General features: G+C 37.0%; 2 protein-coding genes across 2 annotated transcripts; both read left to right on the forward strand.

Moving 5' to 3' along the window:
- Positions 1-14,546: 14,546 nt before the first annotated feature.
- Positions 14,547-15,913, forward strand: LOC124634574. Its single transcript, XM_047170194.1, has one exon. The coding sequence runs from the start codon at positions 15,064-15,066 to the stop codon at positions 15,901-15,903; it is 840 nt and encodes a 279-aa protein (XP_047026150.1). The 5' UTR covers positions 14,547-15,063; the 3' UTR covers positions 15,904-15,913.
- Positions 15,907-19,059, forward strand: LOC124634666 (craniofacial development protein 2-like; the record flags this gene model as incomplete). The annotated part of the gene is made up of 1 exon (XM_047170327.1): positions 15,907-19,059. A coding segment is annotated over one exon (945 nt), but the record flags the coding sequence as incomplete, so codon positions are not given.
- Positions 19,060-19,340: the final 281 nt, after the last annotated feature.

Consider the following 19,340-nt stretch of genomic DNA (forward strand, 5'->3'; position numbering starts at 1 on the left):
CTCGATGAGGTGGGATGAAAAGTTACGTGTTGCACTCGAGTGCAAAGATTTTTCACCTTGTGCTCTTTTGATTCCCTCGCTATCGCTCAGGATTCTAATTATAGAAACACTCGCTACGCTCGTGTTTCAATTTTAGAATCCTTCGCTTGCTCGGTCATCAAAATTGAGCCCGCGGTTAAAAAGCAACTTTGCACTCTTGTATAACAAATAACTATATTTCAAAACTGATGGTGACGTAACCCGGGTATAATATCCTGCGAGAAGTATGCATCTCGGTTGAGTTGAAGTGCAACGTGCCAAATTGTAGTGTATGGTATTAGATAACAATACCGTGATTAAATACCTTTTCTAGTATACCTATTTAGAAAATGAGTAAAGATTGTTAGGTATTGAAAGTGTGTCTACGTTTCGTTCATACAAAACTATGTGAGGCCTAAGTTCACGAACAATATAAACGTCAGTTTTTCTTTAAACTGCTTGTTACTTTGGAACTTGAAGGTGATTTTTTTTGTTTTAGAAAACTGACGATTTATTGTCGGTGAACTTGGCCTTAGAGTTATAAGTCTAAACCACCTAACTGTTTTACCTACCAAAGAAGATTAGATGCAATAAAGAAACGATTCATCTATTATACCTACCAAGAAATATTTAAAGAAAATCGTCATTTCGAGGTTAAATACCTACTATACTAACGAGGGTTCAAATTAACCGAATATTAAAAGCAATTTTTCAATGCCGACCCAATTTTGCATATTAGCATCATCAAATTTAAATAAAGGTAGCTTCGGAAGCGTTGGAAAAATACTGTTATGTTTTATGTTAATTTTGTAGAAAAGCCGGTCTCGTGGCTATTTATTTGGGTATATTTTTTGGTCCATATTTAATAAAAATAGACACAATCCATCATTATCTACCTAGCCTTTTCTCAACTATGTTGGGGTCGACTTCCAGTCTAATCAGGAGACAGCTGAGTACCAGTGCTTTACAAGGAGCGACTGCCTATCTGATCTCCTCAACCCAGTTACCCGGGCAAATATACAAAATCAAAAATCATTTATTCAAACTTGCCTGCAAGACAGCACTTTTTGAACGTCAGGAATTTACAATAAACAGCCCCCAAAACGCCCACCCTTTACCACTTTCTATGTGTTTTACACACACGTTTTTTATAGAGGTACACACTACACATGCAAAAGGCTAGTTCGATTTCACAAGTGTTATATAAAACCAATTCAATAATCGATTAAACTCACAGCCCCAGTTCCCACAAACCTAATTAACCGATTCAAAATTAACGAAAAGACTAGGCGAATCACGACAGTCCGTTCATTGGAGCGCGTTTAATATAAACGTTAAGCCTCGTATTATCAGATAATCTTCTATACAATGGAGCGAGCTCTCGACGGCTGCATTAAGCCCCTTGTAATTGTAGGTACCTCAATATGCATGTATTTGAATTTCGAAGTTCTTGTCGCCCTGATTTAGTGGGAGCCACGGAGTAAGGAACGATGAACGGAGATTCCATAGTGCAGGTTGGTCAGGCGCCTTCTTTTAGGTCAAATAAGTACGGTGAGCATGATCAAAACTATCAGTTACGAGTGAACTGACGTGGCGTTCGGATTCTTTGAGTCATCTGCCAACGATTTTTGGTATTACAAAAAATGGTCCAAAGAACGTATATAAGGGCGAAAAAAGTAACGTTCCACGTGCTCACCCGCATTTAGGCGCAGTACTTTCTTAAGCCGTGGTCGTGGCCGTGAAGTCGTGGTGGCCTAGCGGGTAAAGAACACCAACCTCTCGAGTATGAGGGTGTGGGTTCGATCCCAGGTCAGGCTAGTACCAATGCAACTTTTCTAAGTTTGTATGTACTTTCTAAGTATATCTAGGACACCAATGGCTGATAAAAAGGTGAAGGAAAACATCTTGAGGAAACCTGGATTATAAAGTCTGAAATTACCAGCCCGCATTGAGCAAGCATGGTGATAAATGCTTAATCCTTCTCCGTGTGAGAGTAGGCCTGTGCCCAGTAGTGGGACGATAAAAAGGCTGTAACAGTAACAGTAACTTTCTTAAACGATTTTCCGTTATGGCACCTCCGCTAGTCATTTTGTTCTTCGTGGTGTCTCCGAAGTACGGATCAGCTGATTCTCTTTTGTTTTTAGAACGTTAAAGACTGGTTAGGTTTGAGGTCTTGATAGTTTTGTTTGAAAGTGTGGTTGCTAAGTTCTGAGTTAAAGTTTTGATAGTTAAAGATAAACAAGACATTAATGATGGATCATAAGGAGTTAAATAGGTATGTGTGATGGATCCAATTGAAAGATTTGGTTTTAGTAAAATAAATTTTAAAGAAAATCTTTACATCACATATACACTTACTGAATCAATATAGATACAACAGCAGCACGCTTAGTACTGCAAGTATTCGGCGCGCAGTTGCGGAGTTCGACGCCTCGTGGACTAATGACTGCGCATCACTAACCTTAAGGCGAATTGCACTGGTAGCGATTAAGTAAAGGATTAATACTTGTAGATACTCAGAACAAAAAGGCTAGTGAAGTTTTTTAAAAAATCTTACTAATATTTATGTTTAAATGCGTAAGAAACTCTGTCTGTCACCTGGCACTTTCACCCCAAAAATACTGAACAGATTTAACTAAGTATATGATTTGGTAGACAGACAATTTAACTAAGTATATGATTTGGTAGACAGACAATTTCGAGCTGTAAATTATGTTTTATTAGCAGGATTATGCCGCTTAAAAACCTGACTAAGGAAAGTTTACTTTCATGGGTTAGCGAAACAATAAAAATTCTGCGTTACTATTAAGGGTAGTGTATAGATGAATAATTAGCTTTAATGACTGACGCCACAGAAAACGAAAAAAATAAATAAAAATGATGCCCACAAATGTACTTTTCGAAAGATTAACGATATCTTAAACCCCCGTTACCACGGTGCCAACATCCGTACAGTCGTGAACTTAAGTGAGTTAGGAGCAACTGCAGTGCATTTACAAAGTTAGCAAGTTGACGCATACGACGCCTTTGAATGGCGCCGAACGCCTTGATTTCTTTAATCAGGTTTCGAGGTTTTCAGCTCCAACTTCTGATCTGAAGTAATAATAATAATAATAAGCCCCGCAGGGCATCTGAGGCGGATGACGGGGAGTAGCGACCCCGCGGGGCTATATATCCGAGTGCTCCAGGGAGAGTATACTGTCCCCCATCTCCGGCTTGCCGGAGTGAAGCATGACGGGGGATAGGTCTCCCGCCTCTTGGCTTGCCTTCATCGGCCGGTCAGAGTGGAGTCGCTAGAGCAAGGTTAGTCCTGCTCGGAGGGTAGGTGCCTCGTGGTAAGTGGCGAGTGGGCCGGTGATGCTGGACCCACAGGGAGCGCGTGATCTGCGTTTAAAGTCCGCCGAGGTATCCTCACCCTTCTCAGCCGCTCATGTCCCTGTTGCCCTCTTGTTGCTTTTCAGTGACTGATTCCCGGGGGCCCAGTAAGTGAGTTGGCGAGTCTCCACCTGCCATTTTAACATGTATTTAATACATTGTCATCGGTAGGTGCCATAGTTCCCGTAGTTTCCCCATTCCTAGTCCATTAGCATCCCATCACAATAGCCCAAGTAGTTTTCATCCATAGTTAGCAATAGTTTAGCACAGAACCGGGGATTGTCCTTGGGTACATTTCTATAGTGTATACAGGGATAATCGTCGGTTTTGTGTCACCATTTCATTAAAGTTGTCTCAAAAGGGCTTCAGCGTGTTGGCTTCGGCCCCACGTTCGCCTCCCAAAAATCCGGGACTCTGTAGTCCCGAGGTCTGGTAGAGACATACAAGATAATAATAATAGCCCCGCAGGGCATCTGAGGCGGATGACGGGGAGTAGCGACCCCGCGGGGCTATATATCCGAGTGCTCCAGGGAGAGTATACTGTCCCCCATCTCCGGCCTGCCGGAGTGAAGCATGACGGGGGATAGGTCTCCCGCCTCTTGGCTTGCCTTCATCGGCCGGTCAGAGTGGAGTCGCTAGAGCAAGGTTAGTCCTGCTCGGAGGGTAGGTGCCTCGTGGTAAGTGGCGAGTGGGCCGGTGATGCTGGACCCACAGGGAGCGAGTGATCTGCGTTTAAAGTCCGCCGAGGTATCCTCACCCTTCTCAGCCGCTCATGTCCCTGTTGCCCTCTTGTTGCTTTTCAGTGACTGATTCCCGGGGGCCCAGTAAGTGAGTTGGCGAGTCTCCACCTGCCATTTTAACATGTATTTAATACATTGTCATCGGCAGGTGCCATAGTTCCCGTAGTTTCCCCATTCCTAGTCCATTAGCATCCCATCACAATAGCCCAAGTAGTTTTCATCCATAGTTAGCAACAGTTTAGCACAGAACCGGGGATTGTCCTTGGGTACATTTCTATAGTGTATACGGGGATAATCGTCGGTTTTGTGTCGCCATTTCATTAAAGTTGTCTCAAAAGGGCTTCAGCGTGTTGGCTTCGGCCCCACGTTCGCCTTCCAAAAATCCGGGACTCTGTAGTCCCGTGGTCGGTCAGAGACATACAAGATAATAATAATAATACTTTATTGTTTCAATATAGTGGTGACAAAGAAAGTTAGAACACACAAGAAGTCTTGAGGATGTTGACGGCATTTTATTAGTGAGAGAGAGAATTGTGAAGGGGATTTTAAGTATGCAGGTATTTGATGAATGAGTTTTTTGGGTGAGTGTATTGTCCAAACAATCATCCTCCGAGCCTTTTCCCCAAACTACGTTGGGGTCGGCTTTCAGTCTAACCGGATGTAGCTGAGTACCAGTGCTTTACAAGGAGCGACTGCCCTATCTGATCCTCTCAACCCAGTTACCCGGGCAACCCAATACCCCTTGGTTAGACTGGTGTCAGACTTACTGGCTTCTGACTACCCGTAACGACTGCCAAGGATGTTCAATGACAGCCGGGACCTACAGTTTAACGTGCCATCCGAAACACAGTCATTGGCGTCTAAGATATACTTAGAAAGTACATACAAACTTAGAAAAGTTGCATTGGTACTTGCCTGACCTGGAATCGAACCCGCGCCCTCATACTCGAGAGGTTCGTTCTTTGCCCACTAGGCCACTACGACTTTGTATTGTTCAAACAAGAGGATTCTATTTACAGGTTAAACTTTTTTGTTTATTTTCTCCACTTGATTGTGACATGATTAGTGGATATTTCAGAACTTTTTGTTTAAGAACTAGCAATAAGAAAGATAAACTTAAATTGAGACGGCCCTAACTTATCATAAAGTTACTGCTAATAGATTGTAAGTTATTGAACAAGAATATTTTTTTATTGATTTTCGTACATGAAATATTACACTATTCTCCCACTGAATGCTTGAATGAAATCGAAAAAATCCATTTAATTCCCAACTTAACTCCTCACATACCTCAAACGAATTACAGGCCATACATAAAACTGATTTTAAAATAATGACCCAACGTGTTACCTAAGTGAAACAGTTGAAGTCTTTCAGAAAAACGCCTGAAAATCATGAAAATCCAGTAAACTTATAAATGGGTATTTGAAAGGCTACCAGTCTTGACGTAGGGTTAAAGTTATAGCCGAGTATTTCTTTGAAATATTTTATGAGTTTATTTTATTTGATCGCTTTAACCAATGGTGGTTGAATGTGGTAGCATTTGTTTTGTTTCTGTGAAGTGATTTTATTTAATACTAGCTTCCGCCAGCGGCTTCGCCCGCGTGGTGTGTTGATAAAAAGTAGCCTATGTGTTAATCCAGGCCAAATTTCAACCAAATCGGTCCAGCCGTTTTCATGTTATGTCGAGACAACGGAAACCGGTTTTCATTTTTATATATATAGATTATAGCGTCAAGTACCTTTATTTTCTATGTAATGCCCGCGATTATATAAAGTAATGTATGATTTTTTAAAATATTAGGTATATAAAGAATGTTTACAGTTAAACAATAATAACTAAAAATAGAACAATTTTAAGAAATAAGTTACCTGCGTCAGCTACAAGTATACATATACATGTACGAACTTAAGGTATTTCTAAAATAATAACTATTAAGAGGCCTTCATTAATTAGTACAAATCGCTTTGTGTTCAAAGACAATTTTCTTATTCACGAAAGGTTAGATCCCGTGAAACTGAACGACGATTGTCTCAAAATACATTTAAGACTTTTGTTAGAACGAATTAAAAACTGTACAGAAACGAATACAATAACACTTAGAACAAAACTTTTCCTGACAATTCCAAAAGTTGAATTGAAAAAAAAAACTGTTATTGAGCCTAAAATTTCAAGACTTTGATTTCAAGGGCAAAAACTGAACAAGCAAAATTGTACCCTAATATCTTACAGACACGGTTGAATTTTGCTTGTTGCACTTACGCACGTTACAGCCTATGTGAAGCATTTCCTTGCAATCTAAGATCAGTAAAAAAGAAATATCAGTTTGTGGGAGAGAGCAATGTAACTTTTATGGTAGAGGTTAAGATTTCAAGCGAATTCTGCCTATAAGAATTTAGGGATCAGTATTCACACTTTGAACCCAAATATGTGGAGTAAGTGATTGTTATCTGTCTTAGTTAAGGGTATCGGGTTGCCCGGGTAACTGGGTTGAGGAGGTCAGATAGACAGCCGCTCCTTGTATAACACTGGTATGTGCATCTCGTTTCCCAACATATTTATAAAGGCAAGACAGATGACTAAAGTCATTGTTAAATCATATTGTTTCAGTTAGTAAAATTATATTTATTAACTGAAGTAAATATAATTTAACCATGACTTTTTATGATCTGCCTGGCCTTTTGTAGTGGGTAGCACAAAATTTCGACAATTCAGAAAATGAATTAAGGGTTCATTTACTGATAAAATGTAGCCTATGGCTAGATACCGCAATTTTCTCTCAGTCATTATGAAAACAAAATGGCGTCTCAATCGCTTATAGGTTCAATACCCTTTACTTGTAATAACTAAGTTATTGCTACCATCAGACCAATCAATCAGGATTCATTGCAAATAATAATAGCTTTTATTTTTATTGTGATCAATTACCCAACTCAATTAGTCTGCCCTTATTGGTTGAGATAATAATTAAACTTGTTGTTTCTGACTTTAAAAGCAAATGTAAGAATTATTTGCTTATCTATGCTATTATAATAAAGAGGAATTTTTTTTTGTTTGTTTGTACCCTAAAACTTCTAAACCGAATTCAAAAATTCTTTCACGGTTGGAAAGCTATACACTTCTCTGCGATAAAATATAGCCGATTAAATGAGTTTAAAACCTCTGAAAAACGGCTAGTACCTACTTACTACTTTTACACTACTAACCACAAAAATGAAGGGTGTTTATGCGCTAGGTCAAAACCTTAAAGAAAATTTACTCACTAACATACCAACTCAACCACGATAAGGGTTTTTTTTATATAAACTACAGAACACTAACATAAAAAAATCTCGATCCTGGCATTTTTTCAGGTGAATTGCTCATTCGGGCCCATTTTATTGGTCGAAGCAGATTTAACCTCCGTGATGGCAGATGCCATTCTTTTCACAATGCAAAATGAAAATAAAAGATAAGACTGGCATAAAAGAATGAATACCGTAATGCTTTACTTTTAAAAAGATATACGTTTATTCTATTTATGAATGAATGGAAGCTAAGTGTGTCCGTTTTTTTCTTTTGAATAGATGGGAGTCAAAGGAGAGTATTTTATTTCTTTCTATTTTTTTCTGTTATGTAATGTTCAGTTGGATTGTTATTATATTTGTAGTAGGTATTTATCTTTATATATTTTGCTTTATTATAAGAAAAGGTGAAAAATTTTAAAACTAAAAATGAAGAAACGCAATTTGGAAAAAAAATTAAACGCAATATTTCATCAAGTTTATCTTTTTAAAAAAGTTCTTTACTGCCCAAATTCATTGACCGCGAGTGTAAATACCATGACAATCAAACGTAGACAGTGAGTATTCGCGAGATCAAACACAAAGGAACAGCATCAAAGCGACCACAGTAAATCGAATGCTGCATGATATTCGTGCTTGAAATGGCAACACCGAGCATTGACACCCTTTGAAATCCACACCGAAAAACACAAGAATAATTTATTCAGGACACACGTTCACAATAAAAATAAAAAAAACACCAATAATATCTGTAAAAAAGCCGGTAAAAAAAATAGGGCCCAAACTGCATCACGCAGTGTAAAAAAATGAGAACTTTTTGATTTGTCCGTTTTGTTACAAACGGATACGTTGTTGCCTTGGGCGGAATACTAATGAAATGGTTACCTACTGGCTGCCGGCGAAATATGTGACAAGCGTGCTCTCTGATGGACGCAGTTGGTTCGCGGGGTAGGGTTGTGTCCCTTCGAGTGTAATTGTGTATGCATGTGAATTTTTTTTAGAGCGATCTTTATTTTCTGTTTTGTTGGATTAAGTTTTTAATACGGGATGAATGTAAAAGCAATTTTTGCATAAGTAAAGTACCTATGTAAAGTTAGTTTTCACTGTATATTCACGTAATAATAAGAAATCAATAGTGATCTCTAAGTTTATGTTTTTGATGATTTTCCAATACTGCAAATTAACAAAATGTCTAGGTATATACTATATACTTTGTGTGAAACGAAATGGGCCAAACACTAGTCCACTCTCAAACGTTTAGTATTATTTTATAATATTTCAAAATTTAACAGCCAAAAGCACCAACGGAACCCTAAAAACAATTTCAATAAAATGAAAATAAAAAACTAGAGATACACGCTTTTTGATGGCGACTCGGCGCTCGCATGCATATTCATAATCGGGGGATTTTCTAACATGCATCGGAAAATTGAATATTACGATTGTGGAACACTCATTTGCATATACACCGTGTTATTACTAGCTTAGTTAACGCATTTATTACTAATACCGGCTACAATGAATGGCTAAAACATTGGTACCTATTAATGGAATTGAAATTAATTGTGTTTAGTTTAGGGTCAATTTTTTAAACTAATTCAGACTTTTCATTTTTGTTTAAGTATTAATTAAGTTATTTATTACACTATTATCTTCATATTTTATTGTTCTAAAACTCATTGAATGTTAAATAAAAACAATAGGTAAAATCGCTGTTCAGACATTGAAGACATAACTGAGTGAACGTCATTAAGAAAGTTAAAAATAAAAAATAAGTACGGAAAAAAATAAGCGAAAAATTATCACCCTGAATAAACATTTACAACATATTTTCCTTTTAATTCATGATGTTGTTTTCATTAAAAAACTCTCAGACCGCCTCAACGCCTTCTAAAAATAGAAAAAAAAGGTATATCGAAGCGAAAAATACACGCTTGAACTGAAGTACTTTTTAATTAGATTCCTCTTCGACTTGTTTTTTTCTTATTTTATTTATTTTTGCTTATTCCCGTTCTCACCTCCTAAATTACTTCTTTATAATGAGAAAAGTTTCGAGCACGCCAAGTGGAGATAAGATTTTTAAACGGTGATATAGTTGGCTATAATGAAAATGTTTAAGAATTTCTTAGTGTATCTATTATCTTATCTTTTAGCTCTTATTTTATTAAAGGGTTAAGGATTTTAAACGATATCTTTGTGTTTTAGCTGAGCCTTTGTGTGATAAGGTTTTAAAATTCAGGTTGGAGATAGCAGCGTAATGGATAGACCTGAATAAATTCGCACAGTTTATTCTATATGTAGGTTATGTTTTATAAATGAGCTGTTCAGTGTAACATATTCATACTCTGCACGTACCGCTCTTGGTAACATTTTGCTGTGTTTTGATTTCAGACTTTACGTCTACATTACATTTTTAATGATTTTATTTTTTAATGTTTCTTAAGATATATTCGTAGTATTTTCATTTCTTAACCTTAATAATAATACCGGCCATTTCTCAGGTTAAGTGGACTAGACGTCTCGTCTTATCCATGACCAGTCCACTACCAAAGACTAGGTAGGCAGGGCTCGGGCTAGTCATAGTAGAGTTTTGACCAGGGCCGAGCCGTCCCTTCAAAGCGTCTGTGTGAGAAACCTTGAAGGGACTCTCTTTAACCCGACTGAGCAAAGCAATAAATTAGGTTACTTCTTCATAATCTTATTATAAGCTACAACAAAAAAGGTGTCGATTATTATTCAAATTATTTCGCTTTTAAGATTAAAAGAAAACTTACCAGAGCCCATTTAATTAAATTACATAAATTAAACATTGAACAAAGACTGGTTCGGCTTAATTTGAAGCTTTTCTGACCTTTACTACAAAGATGTTTTTTTTAAATGGCCCCTGTAATCTATGAGATAATAATTATATAATATCACGATTCATTTCCGAAAAGCGCAGTTATAATATTTTTTTCAGAAGTTACGGGACAAGTGATAGGCTTTATTTTTTTTATTTATTTATTTATTTGCATCAGGCATCTAAGGCCCATAGAAAATACAATACCATACTCCAATTTAACGACCTCGATGGCGCAATGGTTACCATGCCGGACTGCCGAACCTGAGGTCCCGGGTTCGATTCCCGGTTCGGTCGACATTTGTGTGATGAGCATGCTTGTTGGCCGTGGTCTGGGTGTTACAATATGTATTTATCAATATGTATACATGTAGCTATATGTAGTTTATCAGTTGTGTTAGCACCCATAACACAAGTTAATTAATAACTTACCATGGGGCTAACCGACCGTGTGTTAAAATGGTGTCCCGATATATTATAAATAAATAGATATATTATAAATACTTAAATATAATAACATTAAATTATAATACATAATATATAAACAACTTAAAAACTAATGTACACGAAGCGTCGGCGTCGTGTTACGCTGCGAGGTGTCGCGTAGCCGTCCTACTGGCTTTTACTTTAGGTAGTTCAAAACCTAACTAGTGTAGAATATTCATATGTGGTGTTTACCTACTCGTGGCTTTGGCATGAACGTGCTGTAGACAGATTCCGGTAAGTATCTACTTTCTAAATTATAATGTTAGTACCTGAAAATTTCACCAGTTCCAGGGGATTCATTTAAATTATACGTCTAAATTTTATAAGTATTAGGCGTACACATCAGTAGAGCGGTTTGCTGAATATTGGTTTTTAAACTTGAATGTGATTAAATACTATGTAGATAGGCAACAAAGTTTATAACTTAAACCATCAGTTAACGACCCTCTTTCAAACTGAATATTTATAATAATGTTCGCGAAGAGAGCGTGAAATCACAAAGAAAACAGAAGTGAACCTCTTTGATGTCTTTTTTTATAATTAAATAGGAATACTAACATAGGTATAGAAGGCTATCATTTGAACATCTTTGGCAGTCGTTACGGGTAGTCAGAAGCCAGTAAGTCTGATAACCAGTCTTACCAAGTAGTATCGGATTGTCCGGGTACCTAAGTGGAAGAGGTCAGATAGGCAGTGGCTCCTGGTAAAATACTGGTACTCAGCTGCATCTGCATTAGGCTGGAAGCCCACCTCAACATAGTAGGTAAAAGGCTAGGCAGATGATGATAGGTATATAGAAGGCTATAGTAACGTAACTCGACTTACGTCAGATAACACTTTCTGAGGCATGCGCTGAATGAGATTAGCATGTTAACTAGTGACCTTAAGGCTATGTTTAACGTACTGGGAGTGAGGTCCAGCCTCCACCAAAGCGGAGCGGAGTTTTTAAAATATGTTTTTTAAGCTGTACTACTTAGTAGGTATGATTGGTATGTTTGAATGTCGAAACTCTATTAGCAGTTTACAAACTTCTCAGCTCTGCATGTCGATTCTATAAAATATCACAACTCACTTCGACATCACTCTCACTTCGACTTCGATCTAAAGGTAGAATTCCGTGGACGCGACAATAGTCAACCTTTGAAAATGTATGGCACCGTTGTCGAGGCCCGTGACAGTCGCGCGCGGCCGACGAATTTCGTAAGCTGCTCGCGGCATTGTCAAAAATTTAATTCTGGTTTTACTAAAATTCTATAGATGTTATTAAGCGCTAGACCATGTTGAGAAGCGTACGGCCGCGAGCGGCTCACGAAATTCGTCGTCCGCGCGCGACTGTCGCAGCCCTCGGCAGCGGTGCCATACATTTTCATAGGTTGACTTTTGTCGCGCGCGGCTGCGACAATCGCGACCCACGGAATTCTACCTTAAAGTTTCGTGATTGACATTGTCAAACTACACTAGCGCTTCACTATCGAGCGTGTTGACAAGTTGAACTAAATCAAAGTCGAGATTTTGACAGATTTGTCAAAATCTGTCTATCTATAGGGGAGGTAGGGGAGAGATGGGCAGTTGGGAGACATGATCAAATCAGAATAAAAGGGGGGTCCTTTTATTCTGATTTCTGATCATAGTTTTGTTTTTTTTTAATTGGGTAGTTTACGTTACCGACTGGTAACTTGTGCCGGCGGCCATATTGGATTTAATTAAAGGTGTATACAAAATTTCAGACCAATCGGTTGACAGGAAGAGGGTGAAATTTGATCCAAGAATAAATAATAAAACAAACGGGGTGAGCTAAATAAAACCGTTTAAATATCTCGTAATGTTGAAACTGATTGTAATTTTTAGGAAAGCTCTTTCATTATATCTAGCCGAATATAAGAAATGGCAATAAAAGTTGATAATGATCTGTAAAATCTGATTTTTTATGCAATAAATTGTGAAAAAGTGCCCATCCCTCCCCTACCTCCCCTAAAGTATGAAATGACATTACGAATCGAAGTGAAATGCGAGTTGTTGATCGAGTTTTATAGAATCCCAGTACTGCTACGTCTTGGTGGAATCTGAGCCTAAAGGTAGGTAACATTACTATTCAAAATATTATTTAATTGGTACTGTCTTTTCATATCTCAGACCAGTAAAATTGCAGCTGATACAAAAATAAAAATAATATTCACGTATTTGCTGGAACACAAAATAATAAAAAGCACGAAAGACGTAGATTAGAGGTAGATACGCCATAACAATACAATTTCCCGCGAAGATTATTATAAAAAATACTTCAGAAATTATTCTCCCCACATGATTAATAGTCAGAATTATTAATAACAGTATCGTAGTCAGCTCGAATTTAAACATAAAAGTGTCGTTTCAAAATGATGAATTAAACACCATTCGGACAAACGGTGACAGAGCAAACGCTACTCGAATAGTACTCAAGCTAGCTTATTCTGGTCAAGATATTATTCTGGAGTTATTTTTGAACACTTTTAGTAAATAAAATAACTTGAGAAATTAAAACTAGAAATAAGAATAGTAGAAAAATTCAGGCATCATTGGAACATTATATAAGTAGGAAGATATTATTAAGTAAATGTGTATGATATAACAAATTCTGTAAAAACAACTTTGCTTTCATATTTTGATGGGAAATAAAATAAACAAGGAAGGAGAAAAAATAATAATATTGAAACCAGTCGGTAAAAAGTTATATTTATTTTAGAATCGTTGTAAAATCGAATTTGTAAAGCGAGTCAATAATATTTATAGAAATATGGTATTATACGGAACCGTACTGATGTTTAACGTTACGGAAAATAAACACAAAAAATATACGTATTTTTTCGCAATTTTTGCGGATGGTAATTTGAGGCTTTCAAGTCCAGTGAATTAGTTCCACCATTTTTTTTCCAACAAAAACAAAATAGTAAATGGTAAAAGACGGGTGTTTTGTAGACTGTCTTTTGTAAATTTGACCTTCAAAAAGTGCTGATTTTCAGCCTATTCAAAATAAATCTTTTTCTTCTTCTTAGCGTCTATTCCGTCTTGTGACGGGGTCCGCTTTCCGTATCTCCTTCTTCCACTTCGCTCTATCCAGGACATATCTCCTCTTCGAGTTCACAGATTTTCATGTCTTTCTTTCCTACTTAGAATTCATGACTTTATAAAATATTTCAAGTATTAATGTTGCCAATATTCCTCATACCATAATACGTACGTTTCGTTTTAACATTCGGGCGGCGGACTGCCTCCGGCGTAGAGACGCCGACTTCAAAGCGCGGCTTAAAAAGGCTTTCAGCAATTAAATATTGAAGACGCCGTCTGTTAAAATGTAACGGTGTGGGATATTGTTGGCTTTATTTGGGACACGGGTTTAGAACAGCTTTTACCTAATATATTAGTTAGAGAATTGAAGCTAGGTATACTTACCTACTCTTTCAGGAAAAATCGGATGAGAATTTATGCATTTAATAATTTGCATAGAAGCCACATGTTTCCCATTATTTTACCATTAAACTTGAATGAAACAATCAATTAATATATTTGGTGTGTTATATGTATAAGTAAGTTTTTACTTGTTCTCACAAATCAGTCGGAAAAAACTGTAATAAAAAATAATATATCTACATTTCGTATTTTTAAAGTCAACTAAAGTGTTGGTCATAAAAGAAGGTTTAAATAAAACAGATATACGTAACAAGGGATTTAAACTTGCAGCGATGTGGATTATCACGCGGTCGGTGCAGTTTGTGAACGCCATATTTTATTTGATCAACACGTTATTAAAATGACGCCATGAGAGAGGGCGCCACTGTGCCACTGTTTACATCGTCTCCGTAATATTTTCGGATTTAAAAAAGTACTAGTGCAAATAAAACTATATAAACGAAGAAAAGTTATAAATAAACAGAAGATCTTCAACATACACTGTTGACAGTGTTAAAAACGAGTGTATAAAACAATAAATAAGTGAAATAGCTCCAAGCTAAATAAACTTTCCGGTGTCGTTATGTTGTGACTTTTTTTCGAATTAAAAGGCATAGAGTGATTAGACTGGTGTACGAGGACTGTAGTGCTGTTAACACAAACTGTGGAAACTTTTTAAGAAAAATAAACATATCATAACCTATTAATTCACATGAATCAGCAAATTAAAACCTAGAAACGACAACAACGCCATCTTTTGCAATTCGAAAGAACTAATAGGCTAATTACTGATCGATTCACAGATCCAGCAGAGCGCTAATTTGTTAATAGTTAATAGAGTGTGCCACGAGAGGGCGTTACTAGTACAAAAACAAACATTAACAGTATTTTAACATGGATGAAGTTCTAAAAGCACTGCAAAAAATCCAAAAAGAATTAGATGAACAAAAAATAACAATCCAGAAAAGCGGGGAAAACGTAACAGAGCAAGTAACGAAAAATATAAATAATATATTAGACGAGAAATTCAAGTCATTGGAAGAAAAGTATGAAAACCTCAAGGAAAAAGTAGAAAATCAGGAAAAACGACTATACTTCCTCGAAAAACAAGCGAGACAAAGAAATATAGTGCTATTCGGCCTAATTGAAACTGAATCGTCATACTCCAACTTAGAAAATATTATTTTAAATTTCATAAATGAACACTTCTCTGTAAAGGTAGATCATAGAGACATACAGGAGGCTAAACGAATTGGGAAAAAAGGGGAAAGGCCAAGACCCATAATTATTACTGTTTCAACACTTGGTGTAAAAATAGCCATATTCAAACAGAAGAATGTACTTGAGAATACCCCCTATTACATAAAAGAGGACTATCCTGAGCATGTCTTAAATAAAAGGAAAGAGCTACAAGAGCAAGTGCGCATTGAAAAAGAGAAAGGAAACTCTGTTAGAATCAAATATGACAAATTAATAATTATGAATAAGAAATCTAATCATACATCAATACATAGTAAAAGAATGCTTTCTAACTCTCCAGAAACTATTAACACCTGTACAAACCCTAGCGAAGAACATAAAAAGCAGGCCAATAAGAAAAATAAAACAGAGATTTCCATACAAAGATCATCCAGTCTATCAGAGGGACCAATCAAACCGGGAATATTAAATTTCTTCCATAAGCACCCGACTAACACATCGAAAAATCAAGACAACAAAACTAATAACTTATAAAAATTAAAGGCCTCCTCTCACGTGCAAAACCACATTAAAAGTAAACCAAAAACAAAACCTCTTCCAACCCGGCTGGTCACCGTGGAAGATTATGACCACAACCCTCCAACAAACCTACCAATAGAAACAAAAGAAGTGAAGACAAAAATAAAACTCTGCTGTCTATATTTATGTACTCTGAACACACGAACCTTAAGAACACCAGAAAGTTTGCACGAGTTAGAGCTAGCTACTGAAAACATAAAGTGGGATATCTTGGGCATAAGCGAAATGCGTAGAATAGGAGAAGCAATAGAAGAACGAAGTCAATATGTCATGTACCACAAAGGTGAAATAGCTGGACAAAGAGGAGTAGGATTTCTAATAAAATCGAAACTCAAAAATCGGATTATCGGGTTCGAAGGTATATCTGACAGAATAGCAATGATTCATATCAACATGCCAACATATAAAAAAGATTGGACTATTATTCAAGTCTATTCACCGACTGAACAAGCCAACAAAACAGATATAGAAGAGTTTTACAATAGCCTTAGTATGGTCATAGAAAAATACTCAGGAAACAATATAGTAGTCATGGGAGATTTTAATGCTCAAGTGGGTGCTCGAACAGCTGGAGAAGAACATGTAATAGGCAATTTTGGAAGCGGCGAAAGAAGTAAAAACGGAGAAAAGCTGGTAGAATTTCTGCTAGAACATAATTTGATGACGCTAAATTCCATGTTTCGTAAAAAATCTAAATGGACCTGGATATCGCCAGACGGAAAGATCAAAAATGAAATTGACTACATCCTCACTAACAAACCAAGGTTGTTCAGCGACACGAGTGTAATAAAGAACTTAAACTTCAACACTGATCACCGTATGGTAAGATGCTGTCTTTCAGAACAGGGTACAAAAAAAGCCAGGCCTAAAGCAGTACAAGTCAACTTCGTTTCGTTTGAATAGAAAAATGGGAGCTCCAAGCGAGTCCACGGAAAATCTAATGGAAAATCTAATGGAAGTTGTTACTTCCAACAAGAACCTGAAAGAAAAATATGCTAGAGTAGAAACCAAGCTAAAGGAACAAACTAGAATGATACCAAACAAAGTAAAGGAGTCCTACCTAAGCCCAGGAACTATACAACTTATTGAAGATAGAAAAAACATAATATCAAGAAAGAACAGGAAAGAAAATCTAAAGGAAATTTCGAGTTTGAGCAAAAGAATTAGAGAAAATATGACAAAAGACAAGAATAAAAGAAGAACTGAAACCTTGGAAAACCAAATTATCCAAACGGGGGGCACTCGCAAAGCTTTGAAGGAACTTCGCGAAAAAGAAAAAGAATGGATCCCTAAGTTAAAAAACAATGGACAGCCGATCACTAAACGTAGCTCAATACAGAACATAGCTACAGATTACTATCGCCTGTTATATTCAAAGCAGTCAAACCAATTGTCGCCTGAGAGAAGACCAAGGCTGACAGTGAATACAAGAGATATGGAAGAAGTACCAGAAATATTAAAACGGGAAGTAGAAGTAGCCATTAACAGCCAAAAACTGGAAAAATCACCGGGCCCAGACAGAATTCCGAACGAGCTTATGCGAGGAACAGTGGAAGAACTAAGCCCGATACTTACAAAGGTTTTCAACGAAATATTATTCACTGGCATCATCCCGAGTCAATGGGCAGAATCCCACATTATCCTCCTATACAAGAAAGGCTCAAAGGAAGACATTGGAAACTACAGACCCATATCTCTTATCTGAAATGTATATAAGGTTTTTGCGAAAGTCATACTGGCTCGAATATCTAAAACGCTCGACGAAAATCAACCGATAGAACAGGCCGGATTCAGGAAGGACTTTAGTACAATAGATCACATACACACCATCAAACAATTGTTACAGAAATACAACGAGTACAATAAAACCATATATCTTGCATTTATAGACTATTCTAAAGCCTTCGATAGTCTTAAACATGAGGTGGTGTGGCAAAGTCTTACAGAACAGGGAGTACATAACGTCTATGTCAATGTCATTAAAAACATTTACAGGGAGAGTAAAGCTTGCATCAAGTTGGAATCTTTGGGAGACACTTTTCCGATTAACAGAGGTGTCAGGCAGGGTGACCCACTTTCACCGAAATTATTCTCAGCAGTACTGGAGCATATGTTCAGGAAAATGGAGTGGGATCATCTGGGGCTGAATATAAACGGGGTGCGACTAAACCACCTAAGATTCGCTGACGATCTAGTTATAGCAGAGGAGAACCCAAGAATATTGGAGTCCATGATACAAACCCTAGCAGACAAAAGTAGAGAAGTAGGTCTGGAAATGAACTCTAGCAAGACCAAGATGATGACCAACTCATTGGCCACAGACATAATCATCAGTGGACAAAAACTTGAATACGTGAAAGAGTATGTTTACCTAGGTCAAATAATATCACCAACTGATCAAATGTCCAAAGAAATCAACAAAAGAATTGCCACAGGGTGGAAAAAATTTTGGGCTATGAAAGAGATAATGAAAAACAAAAAAATTGGTATGAAAACGAAGAAAAAGACTTTCGATATGTGTATTCTCCCAAGTATAACTTACGGTTGTGAGACTTGGGCTCTGACTGAAAGCCACAGGAACAAACTTGCCAAGTGCCAGAGAGCTATGGAACGGAGTATTCTAGGGATCAAATTAAAAGACAAAGTTAGAACCATAGATATCAGACTCAAAACCAAACTTACAGACATCCTCTTACGCATCGATCAATTAAAATGGAGATGGACCGGACATATGATCCGATGCAAGAAGGAAAAATGGAGTAAACAGGTAACAGTCTGGTACCCAAGAGACGGGCTTAGGAAGCGAGGTCGCCAAGTGAGAAGATGGGAGGATGAACTAAGAACGACCCTGGGTCCTCTTTGGATGAGAGTGGCGGAGGATAGAAAACAGTGGAAGGAGTTGGAGGAGGCCTATGTCGAAAGGCACACCGAGCGAAGAGACATACTGTAAATGTTATGAGTGTTGCATGAATAGTTTTAAGTAGAAAGTATTGTATCTTAGTTCGGAATAAAGGGCTTATTATCTTATCTATTATCTTATTAAAATGCAGTACTTACTTGAAACTATTATGTGCTGAAAAGTGTAGATAAATATTTGGCTTTTTAACACAAGTTAGTTTTTTATTTTATAATTAGATATAATATAAACGTGGGTAAATATACCCAACGTTTTCTGCGAACCCAACAAGTTTACTAATATTGATCTTTTGACTATTAGCTGATCTTGCTGTACGCATTAATTATATGTATCAACCCACTGTTTACACAAATTAAATCTTAGCTTTCAGCAGACAACATCCACATAAACACTTATTCAACCTCTTGTTAACTTCTAACCAATAAATATTAATCTTTTTCAAAAGATGCCTGGAAGAGATCGCTCTTAACCGATA

This window comes from Helicoverpa zea, chromosome 11 (genome assembly GCF_022581195.2).
Source record: "Helicoverpa zea isolate HzStark_Cry1AcR chromosome 11, ilHelZeax1.1, whole genome shotgun sequence".
Classification (NCBI taxonomy): Eukaryota; Metazoa; Arthropoda; class Insecta; order Lepidoptera; family Noctuidae; genus Helicoverpa; species Helicoverpa zea.

Coding starts and splice junctions, on each gene's coding strand:
- LOC124634574 (XM_047170194.1), top strand. CDS start 15,064: ATGGATGAAGTTCTAAAAGCACTGCAAAAAATCCAAAAAGAATTAGAT.